This window comes from Cherax quadricarinatus, chromosome 21 (assembly GCF_038502225.1).
Source record: "Cherax quadricarinatus isolate ZL_2023a chromosome 21, ASM3850222v1, whole genome shotgun sequence".
Taxonomy (NCBI): Eukaryota; Metazoa; Arthropoda; class Malacostraca; order Decapoda; family Parastacidae; genus Cherax; species Cherax quadricarinatus.
This window is the reverse complement of record NC_091312.1, coordinates 45,601,287-45,613,502: the sequence shown is the minus strand read 5'-3', so window position 1 is coordinate 45,613,502 and position 12,216 is coordinate 45,601,287. Positions and strand designations below refer to the sequence as shown.

Here is a 12,216-nt window from a genome sequence, read left to right as displayed (position 1 = left end):
CCCTTCCCTTTATGATGATGCGGGTGAGATGGTCAAGGACCTGTCTAACATAGCTTATATTCTTACCTTGCTTTAAGATATTAACTTGTCGAACATATCTTAAATTCTTCCCATATTTTATTAATTATAAATGAATCTAATTTGCATAACCCTTAAACAATATTCATATTAAATTCAAAGCTATTTTTTATGAAGTTTTATACTATTATATTTTTCTCAGCCATGGACCTGCGCGATGCAACTTTCTCGGCATCATGAAAATCAATTGGATGGTTAAAATCTTTGAAATGAATAAACAGAGCATTAGACTCTTGACCAGTTCTAATGCTATATTTACATAATTGTGATCTTAATTCAAGGCTTTTTCCACCTTGACCGAATTAAACTTTATCAATTTTTTTTACAGTGAATCTTGTAGACACAGTCGTCAGCATTTTTGGGGAATTTTTAATCAAAAGTTTTATCACTGTATCAACTTTGATTTTAAAATTCTTAAGTAAAGAAGGTATATCAAGAAAGTTTTCATGGTATGGGAGAACTAATATTTTCTTGGTTGAATAAGACTGTTTGTCCTATTTTGAATTATAATACGTATTTCTAGCAGTTTTAAAGGATTTATCAATTAAGTATTTTGGGTAGTTTAGACCATTAACTATTTCATAAATCTTCAAGATTTCTTCATCTATGAACTCTGGGCTGCATTTACGAAAAGCTCTCAGAAGATAATGCTCATAAGAACAGTTATTTGTTGGTTTTCTGTATATTTTAAATTTAAAATCATGGTTCCCCTTAATAATTAATACATCTAGGAAAGGCAATGAATTATTTTGTTTAAACTCAACATTAAAATTTATGGAGTGAGCTAAACTGTTTAATTTAACAAGGAAATGGTTTATATCTATATTCTTAGGCATTAGTCATAAAGCATCAACAACATATCTGTATCACTTAGCTCTGTTAGGAAGGATTTTGTTTTACAGTCTAATTTCAAAACATAGCATGTACAGATTGCTAAGGACAGGTGAGAGAGGATTTCCCATTGCCATACCAAACTTCTGAGTGAAAAACTCACTATTAAACATAAACTTTGCATATTGGAGTATGCAGCACCAATATGCAACCCACACCTGGTCAAGCACGTTAAGAAATTGTAACAAGTGCAGAGGTTTGCAATAGCACTAGTACCAGAGCCAAGTGGTATATCCTAGGAGGAAACATTAAGGGAACTCAGTCTTATGACACTGGAGGACAGGAGGGCTGGGGAGATATGGTAACGTAGTATAAAATACTAAGAGGCATTGATAAGATGAACGTGGGCATAATGTTTCAGAGACACACAACAGGAAAAAGACAGCAGGCATAACTTAAAGCTGAAAACTCAAATGAGTCATAGGGATGTTAAGAAGTATATTTCTTCAGCCTTAAGGTCGTTTTGAAGTCGAACAATCTGGAAAGTGAAGTAAAAGAGGCGGGATCCACACATAGCTTTAAGAAGTTACGATAAGGCTAACAGAGCCGAGAGTAGATCTATAGTGACCAGCTAAGAGGCGGGGTCAGGAGCTGTGACTCGACCCTTGCAACCACATATTGGTGAGCACATATAAGTGAGTACACACACACACACACACACACACACACACACACACACACACACACACACACACACACACACACACACACACACACACACACACACACACACACACACACACACATATATATATATATATATATATATATATATATATATATATATATATATATATATATATATATATACATATACATATATATATGCAAAACAACCACTGTGAAAGAATAGTGAAATTCCAAACGCTTTTGTCACTTCTCACATTATCACATTATGTACCTTGATAATGTAAGAAGTCACGAAAGCGCTTGGAATTTCACTATCCTTTCACAGTGGTTGTTTTGCATATTCTGATATCACCTGTCTTATTGCATTTATATATATATAATTATTTATTTATTTAATTACTTATTTATTTATTTACTTATTTATTTATTTATTTACTCACTTATTTAAAAAACACAAACATGAATACATTGGTACAATATATTAAATATTATGAATGTCCTCCAGCTCCTCTGACACTGGATGCGAGCCAAGTTCGCAGCAAGCATTTTCCCTCTGGATGGCCCCGCTAAGGCCCTGGAATATGAGAGTGGCCGCTCTTGGGTCCCTGGTGGTGTCAATGAGTCTGGAACCCACTTCTTTGAGGAAACTTGTGGCTTTCTTTCCCCAAGGTCTCTGATCCCACTAGGACAATTTGATACTTATGCCTTATGACTCCGTACTTGATGATCTTGTACACCTCCCTGTGATCTGCAGCACCTTCCTGTTGCCCAGCACTGTGACGGATGCAGGTGTCAGCCAGCGTCAACAAGCAGGTATAGTCCCATGCTAAAAGCTTGCTATTCTTCCAAGGATATATGCTGATCCCGTCGGGGTGGTTTGCGAGATGGTAAATATTGTTGGCTGCTAGTGATTGGGGTTCTCTCTCAGCTTCGCACTCAGCTGTAGCAATGATGTCGTTGACTTTATTGTGTCTTGCATGCAAACCCTTGCTCTTGGAGCAGTTAAGACTGTGTAGACCATACTGGTCGGCTATAGCATTGCCGCAAATATATGTGCATATACATACATATATATATATATATATATATATATATATATATATATATATATATATATATATATATATATATATATATATATATATATATACATTAATGGATAGGTTATATAAAGAGAGAGAGAGAGAGAGAGAGATTAACTGAGGGTAAAATAAAATACTACAAATACAATTTTTACAAACACAATTGACTTTCTCTTAATACAATAATATTTTGTCAGTATGAATACATTCTTAACATCACTGACAAGGTTCATCCTTGTAGTGAAAGATACTCTGTGTGTTTCTCAGTTAATGATGAACCAGATCATGATCCGTCACCCTGGATCACTGTAACAGCACTGCTTGATGGACCAGATCATGATCCATCACCCTGGATCACTGTAACAGCACTGCTTGATGGACCAGATCATGATCCATCACCCTGGATCACTGTAACAGCACTGCTTGATGGACCAGATCATGATCCATCACCCTGGATCACTGTAACAGCACTGCTTGATGGACTAGATCATGATCCATCACCCTGGATCACTGTAACAGCACTGCTTGATGGACCAGATCATGATCCATCACCCTGGATCACTGTAACAGCACTGCTTGATGGACCAGATCATGATCCATCACCCTGGATCACTGTAACAGCACTGCTTGATGGACCAGATCATGATCCATCACCCTGGATCACTGTAACAGCACTGCTTGATGGACCAGATCATGATCCATCACCCTGGATCACTGTAACAGCACTGCTTGATGGACTAGATCATGATCCATCACCCTGGATCACTGTAACAGCACTGCTTAATCGACTAGATCATGATCCGTCACCCTGGATCACTGTAACAGCACTGCTTGATGAACCAGATCATGATCCATCACCCTGGATCACTGTAACATAGCACTGCTTAATCGACTAGATCATGATCCGTCACCCTGGATCACTGTAACAGCACTGCTTGATGGACCAGATCATGATCCATCACCCTGGATCACTGTAACATAGCACTGCTTGATCGACTAGATCATGATCCGTCACCCTGGATCACTGTAACAGCACTGCTTGATGGACCAGATCATGATCCGTCACCCTGGATCACTGTAACAGCACTGCTTGATGGACCAGATCATGATCCATCACCCTGGATCACTGTAACATAGCACTGCTTAATCGACTAGATCATGATCCGTCACCCTGGATCACTGTAACAGCACTGCTTGATGGACCAGATCATGATCCATCACCCTGGATCACTGTAACATAGCACTGCTTGATGGACCAGATCATGATCCATCACCCTGGATCACTGTAACAGCACTGCTTGATGGACTAGATCATGATCCGTCACCCTGGATCACTGTAACAGCACTGCTTGATGGACCAGATCATGATCCGTCACCCTGGATCACTGTAACAGCACTGCTTGATGGACTAGATCATGATCCATCACCCTGGATCACTGTAACATAGCACTGCTTGATGGACCAGATCATGATCCGTCACCCTGGATCACTGTAACAGCACTGCTTGATGGACTAGATCATGATCCGTCACCCTGGATCACTGTAACATAGCACTGCTTGATCGACTAGATCTTGATCCGTCACCCTGGATCACTGTAACAGCACTGCTTGATGGACTAGATCATGATCCATCACCCTGGATCACTGTAACAGCACTGCTTGATGGACTAGATCATGATCCGTCACCCTGGATCACTGTAACAGCACTGCTTGATGGACTAGATCATGATCCGTCACCCTGGATCACTGTAACAGCACTGCTTGATGGACCAGATCATGATCCATCACCCTGGATCACTGTAACAGCACTGCTTGATGGACCAGATCATGATCCATCACCCTGGATCACTGTAACAGCACTGCTTGATGGACTAGATCATGATCCATCACCCTGGATCACTGTAACAGCACTGCTTGATGGACTAGATCATGATCCGTCACCCTGGATCACTGTAACAGCACTGCTTGATGGACCAGATCATGATCCATCACCCTGGATCACTGTAACAGCACTGCTTGATGGACCAGATCATGATCCATCACCCTGGATCACTGTAACAGCACTGCTTGATGGACTAGATCATGATCCATCACCCTGGATCACTGTAACAGCACTGCTTGATGGACTAGATCATGATCCGTCACCCTGGATCACTGTAACAGCACTGCTTGATGGACCAGATCATGATCCATCACCCTGGATCACTGTAACAGCACTGCTTGATGGACTAGATCATGATCCATCACCCTGGATCACTGTAACAGCACTGCTTGATGGACTAGATCATGATCCGTCACCCTGGATCACTGTAACAGCACTGCTTGATGAACCAGATCATGATCCATCACCCTGGATCACTGTAACAGCACTGCTTGATGGACTAGATCATGATCCATCACCCTGGATCACTGTAACAGCACTGCTTGATGGACTAGATCATGATCCATCACCCTGGATCACTGTAACAGCACTGCTTGATGGACTAGATCATGATCCATCACCCTGGATCACTGTAACAGCACTGCTTGATGGACTAGATCATGATCCGTCACCCTGGATCACTGTAACAGCACTGCTTGATGGACCAGATCATGATCCATCACCCTGGATCACTGTAACAGCACTGCTTGATGGACCAGATCATGATCCATCACCCTGGATCACTGTAACAGCACTGCTTGATGGACCAGATCATGATCCATCACCCTGGATCACTGTAACATAGCACTGCTTAATCGACTAGATCTTGATCCGTCACCCTGGATCACTGTAACAGCACTGCTTGATGGACCAGATCATGATCCGTCACCCTGGATCACTGTAACAGCACTGCTTGATGGACCAGATCATGATCCATCACCCTGGATCACTGTAACATAGCACTGCTTAATCGACTAGATCTTGATCCGTCACCCTGGATCACTGTAACAGCACTGCTTGATGGACCAGATCATGATCCGTCACCCTGGATCACTGTAACAGCACTGCTTGATGGACCAGATCATGATCCATCACCCTGGATCACTGTAACAGCACTGCTTGATGGACCAGATCATGATCCGTCACCCTGGATCACTGTAACAGCACTGCTTGATGGACCAGATCATGATCCATCACCCTGGATCACTGTAACAGCACTGCTTGATGGACCAGATCATGATCCGTCACCCTGGATCACTGTAACAGCACTGCTTGATGGACCAGATCATGATCCATCACCCTGGATCACTGTAACATAGCACTGCTTAATCGACTAGATCTTGATCCGTCACCCTGGATCACTGTAACAGCACTGCTTGATGGACCAGATCATGATCCGTCACCCTGGATCACTGTAACAGCACTGCTTGATGGACCAGATCATGATCCATCACCCTGGATCACTGTAACAGCACTGCTTGATGGACCAGATCATGATCCGTCACCCTGGATCACTGTAACAGCACTGCTTGATGGACCAGATCATGATCCGTCACCCTGGATCACTGTAACAGCACTGCTTGATGGACCAGATCATGATCCGTCACCCTGGATCACTGTAACAGCACTGCTTGATGGACCAGATCATGATCCGTCACCCTGGATCACTGTAACAGCACTGCTTGATGGACCAGATCATGATCCGTCACCCTGGATCACTGTAACAGCACTGCTTGATGGACCAGATCATGATCCGTCACCCTGGATCACTGTAACAGCACTGCTTGATAGACCAGATCATGATCCGTCACCCTGGATCACTGTAACATCATTTGTTCTAGGGTCAACTGAACTATCAACAACAATTTTTGACAACCAACACGAGATTCACTACGACTACTTAAACTTTGTTGTGTTACTAAAGTGATTTCTCTATCCCTGTCTTTCTGTCTGTCTGCCTTTCTGTCTGTCTGTTTGTCTGTCTGCCTGTCTGTCTTTCTGTCTGTCTGTATCTTCGTATTCCTGTTATTATATTTGTCTTTTTTTCTTGTTTTTATATACAAGTATAATCTGCCTTTATATTTTTAATCAGTATAGACTACATGCGTCTTTGCTTGCCTTTTTTTATTTCTTTTTCCGCTGGTTTATAACTGTCTATTTAATCTGTCTCTGCAGATTAAATAGACAGTCTGTCTATATGCTTGTTTGTGTATTTGCTTCTCCTGATATCTTACGAACTTTCACAATCCTCCTCTGACGTTCAATACTCCCAGGTGTCACAGGCGGTTGCTTATTAATATATAATTCTGATCAGCAATAAAAGATAGCTGCGAGAGGCGCCTTAGTTATATTAGGTTAATAAATTCAACTTAGCGGTATTGTATACCATGATCATATTCTTCAGATGACGTTGATAACTGTAGTATCGAGTAGTTCCATAGTCTTGATCTGTTTATTTACCTTGATTGAATTTTGGATAACATCTTAAAATTTTGTAGTAATCTGGGATTAGTTTGACACAATTTAACAGAAGCAGTTGAAATGCGTTTCAAAACAGGTAAGATGATACAGAAATTATTTAAGAGAGAGAGAGAGAGAGAGAGAGAGAGAGAGAGAGAGAGAGAGAGAGAGAGAGAGAGACGAGAGAGTAAACATCAATGGTACGTAAAGAACGTAAGAGCGTCATTATGACTGCTGACAATTAATGTAGGTCATCATCTTTCTATACAGTTAATCATTGCAATTCTTATTTTAAAACCATTTGCTTCAATTACGTAACTTTGCAGTTCAGCTCATCTACAACATTAACGTCAAAGCAAAATTTACATGCGTCATTTTTATATATAGATTTCCACAATATGAAATTGATTACTAGTTTTCCTTTGATTCTGTTTTTTTCAAAAACTTATGTACCTTAATTTATAACTTTCATAAATCTTCATACAATGATAGTATCCCTTATTGTGCATATTTTCGAGAGTGTAATGTTAATGATCCTTATTTATTTCAGTAAGGCTGATTTCTGATGCTGAAGATTAATTTTGTATATTAGGAGTTACAAAAAAAAGAAAAGAAAAAGATGGCAGGACAGAGCCTTGAGGTGTACCACTTATAAGAGATTCCCATTCAGATTTTACCACATTTAGTGAAATTCACGCGTCTTGTATTTAGCAATGTCCTAAACTCGATAACACTTCTCCTCCAGTCTCATGTGTTAAATCTTCCCTCAGCAGCGTCTCGTCTGGCAGCGTCAAGACTCGCTCCCACGTCAAGCTCAATGGTATCTCAGTTTGTACCAATGTTCACCGAATCAAATCCATTTGAGAAGAAAGAGCACATTTTTATTTGGTGAACGTTCTCTTGAGTCTTGGGTTGTGTCTTGTGTAATAAGTCGTGCTTAAGAAAATGTTAAATTTCGTGATGGATGTTAACAATGGTGTTAGTTTTCAATTTTAATAGAATAAATAAAAAATATGAAAAATAGTGAGATAGTGCATTGATATGCAATTCCTAATATAGGAACTACAGACGTGTTAACTTAAGAAACATTAATAGTCAATTCAACGTTACTCAAACAGTTCCAACACTGGAAAAATAAGTTGATAAAAAAAGTTTAGCATAAAATCTGTTTAAGAAGTAAATATTATAAAAACTATATTTGCAATTAGTAAAAAACATCACATTAATAGCTGTCAGAAATAAACATAGGCCATGGAAAACTGCTGATTAAAACACCACAATTCGATCCCTCTGACTACACACATGCCACACACCACATCTTAGAAGAGTTAGAACTGTAGCTCTAACTCTGTAGGGAAAATCCCTGGATGCTGGGAAGAGCTCAAGATTCGGAGAATCGAAGTTATTTTCCCCTCGTATCAGACCTGATTGTCTCCCATTCAGTATGCCCTATATAATCCCAAGGGAGCAGTTCTTCCATGAATATAATAGTAAATTAGCTATCTGGAATGGCTCCAGGTAGCATCCAGTAGAGCTCATCTATGCTCTTCGGAGCGACCGTCCCTCTTCCGATTCCTCGCCTCCCTCCGCGTCGTGCAAGAGCCGTCATCACCTCCTCTCGCACCGGGTGAAGGTTCAACACTTGCACTTCGCTCGTGTACTCCTTAGATGCCGATCTTACAAAGGAGTTGCTGAGGGACTCCAAGCGGGTATCAGTCTGGCTGACAGTTCCTGGTGTCGGGAAGGGAAAGAGAGAAAGGGTGAGTGAGACTTTTATATAAGGCTGTATATAAGGAGATCTATTAAATCGTCACGGTCGTTCATATTCTCGGGAGGGTAGGGCCTGGGAGACTACTGAATGAAGAACAGTCCAGTCTTCTAGTGCCAGACGCCACTGTTGCCAAGGATCACACAGGCTATCAAGGATCACACAGGCTGACAGCACTCTCACGCAGATAACCACACAGTGTTCCCATGCAATGACATTATAAATGATAAATAACTCCAAGTATGTTAGAAAGACATGTATACGGCAAGAAAGACATTTATTAGGGAAGCATTCGACCAATAGTGGTTTCATCAATCCAATACAGAGAATGAAAAAATAAATTATATACATAATGGGTGAGGTCAGGTGCTGCAGGGATTTCCAGTCGGAGCTACGTGAAGGTTGTATTCTAGTGTATATGCTTGGTAAGTGTTTCCGAGATCATAAAACTACTTGTGTTTTGATCGTTGGTGTTGGTGGTAGCAATGAATGGAAATTCCAAAACTACCTCTGAGACATAGGTCTGATTTACGGATGACAAACCTGGCATTTTGGAAGTTCGGGTATTACGCTGCATAGTGCAGGCCTTATTTAGGTCTTCCCTTTAACAGGAATATAACTGCATTCTTCTCCGAGGAAAGCAGAGATCTACGTTCAATTAGCTCTCCTATAAAACCGTATGAGGAATCCTCTCTTAGTACGTGTGTCATGGTGTGCTTGGTAGAGTAGTAGAGCCTCGTTATTCGTGGGTTTTTCTGTAGAATTGGAAATTAAAATTTTGATAATTACTGTAACTTAAAGCATCAAGAAAGTATAGGCCATTTTTCATGGGAAATTTAATGGAGGGTTCAACGGAGTTGAGAAGTGCAGTGATATCAAGACATCTTGACACGTTTACAAGGATGTCATCCATATAACCGTCTTTCCTTCTCCTAGTACTCCATATATACGTTAACTATTACGGCACTAAGTGAGTCCATATCTATTAGTATAAACCCTGGTAATTTATACCGACAAGTTGATTTAAAAAGACACTTGAACAAACATTAGGGCATATTTATTAGAGAACATTTTGGTCCTGGGACCTCGATCACTTCTAACACACAGAGTTTGAAAATAACAGTACATAAATAAGCGGAGAGTGGAGAGTGACACATAGTGCCTGAGAAGTGACACTTGAGATCATGTGATTCCTGTGTTGTTAGGTAGGTGGTGCCTTGTCTCCTTCCAAAAACTTGACACTCCTTTCACCAACACAGACATTAAAACTCTCCTCAGACACCTTCCTCCCAAGGCCCCTGGTGCCTCTGGCCTAAACCATATTATCCTGAAACACCTTCCTGACTCTATCATTACTGCCTACATAAACCTCCTCAATGCCTCCCTTGCCTCTGGATACTTCCCTTCACTCTTTAAAGCTGCTACTGCTATCCTCCTTCCTAAACCCAATAAAGACCACTCTGACCCTAGAAACTATCGTCCTGTCAGCCTTCTCGAAACTTTAGGAAAACTCTTTGAAAAACTCATCAATAATCGCCTTCGCAGATACCTGGAACACAATTCTCTACTTTCTGATGGCCAGTTTGGCTTCAGAACACACAGATCCACACAGGATGCCATTAACATCATTCTCAACTACATCCACATAAACAAAAGCAAAAGAAGTTGAAAAAGCTTTTGACACTGTCTGGCACGAATGGCTCAAGTACAAACTCTGCACTAACTTCAACCTGCCTCTCACTACTCGTAAACTCCTCTGCAACTTCCTAGACGGCCGTACCATGAGAATCAAATTCCAAGGTTGTTACTCTGACTACTTCACACTAAATGCCGGAGTACCCCAGGGATCTGTCCTCTCCCCTACCCTCTACATTTTATACACTAACGACATTCCAACACCTGTATACCACAACTCCATCACACTAGCCTATGCAGACGACATTACACAACTTATCACTCATGCCAATATAGATACACTCACACACAAAACACAAAATGAGGTCGACAGGATAGCCATCTGGGAACAAAAATGGAGGATCAAAACCAATGCAGCTAAATCCAGCATTACGTATTTTAACTACAGGAAACGTGATCCTCCATTGCCTGTCGAGCTCAGAACAGCTGATACCCGCACTTACATCCCCATCACACAATCTGTCACTGTCCTTGGCGTTAATCTTGACTACCTTCTTCGTTTACACGGACACATTCACTCAAGGCATGCAATAGCTAGTAAGGCCCTTGCGGGCCTTTACAAGCTGAAACACACCTCTCAACGCACCAAACTACACCTCTACAAATCCCTAATACGTCCTCTGATAACTTACTCTCCTCTAGCCCTCTCTCTTGCAGCAAAAACAAACTTACTTAACTGCAGCGTGTCCAGAACAAGGCGCTGCGCTGGGTGCTTGATGTCAGATGGGAGGACTTTGCCACAAGCGAGTCCCTCCATGCCCAATTAGACATCCCTGCGCTGAATCTGCACTGGAAGACGCTCAGTGACAGGCAGATAGACAAACTTGAGACACGACATGACTACTGGACCTCTATCCTCGACGAAGACTTTCGCAGACCCACAAACTAACACCTTTTCTACTCCTTGCATGATCCTGCTCCTAACCCTATTTACAAATAACCTTGGATTCTATGACAGGTACCTTCTCTGACAGGTACCATTCTCTGACCCACGTTCGCCTTAGCTATTGGGTTAAGACATGGTTCAGTTCTACATTCCTCTCTAGCGCTAAACGTCGCATGTCCCTTCCTCCCCGCTCACCCCACCGGAGTCCCAACAGAAGAGCCTGAATTTCTCTTCTCAATATCTGTCCCACGATCGCCTTCGCTGCTGGGTTAAGCCCTGGTTCTATTTCTACGACTAAGAACACTCCTCTCCAGCACTATTCTTCGTCTGTCCCGTCTTCCCCGCTCATCCCATTTGGGATCTTACCTGAACTTTCGTTCGTTCGTTCGTACTTCAGCTCCTTATTGTTTCAGACTATGGAACAGTACTCTTCTCCAGACTGAGGGACTGACCACCTCAAAACTTCAAGGGTGATGGACTGATTACATCGTCTTCAAGTCTCCTCTGCTTCTGTCAACTTTTCTGTACTCGACTGAAGAAGCCTACTGTGTAGGCGAAACGTTTCGAAATAAAGATACCTAACTGTTGCATATGTGTCTTACCTAGTTACAGGTCAGCAATAGACATAAATACGAAGAAGGTAGGGCGCCTTGTTGTATGTGGCATTTTGCTGAGGAGAGGAGTTGAATATGAAGGGTTGTCCAGGGAAATTAGTGTTAATTGCTGGCTGGATAAACGCTGTAAGGAGACTGCAGTGCCATTTATAGACAACTAGGACCTCTTCTATGGCAGAAATGACATGCAG

At 41.5% G+C, this 12,216-nt stretch overlaps 1 protein-coding gene across 1 annotated transcript in view; it reads right to left on the bottom strand.

The window, feature by feature from the left end:
- Positions 1–6,336: 6,336 nt before the first annotated feature.
- Positions 6,337–12,216, bottom strand: part of LOC138853056 (uncharacterized) — a 104,206-nt gene continuing 98,326 nt past the window's right edge. Inside the window, exon 3 of the mRNA XM_070087436.1 lies at positions 6,337–8,793. Within this exon, the coding sequence (XP_069943537.1) occupies positions 8,558–8,793 (236 nt within the window). The 3' untranslated portion in view covers positions 6,337–8,557. The remainder of the gene's footprint in view (positions 8,794–12,216) is intronic.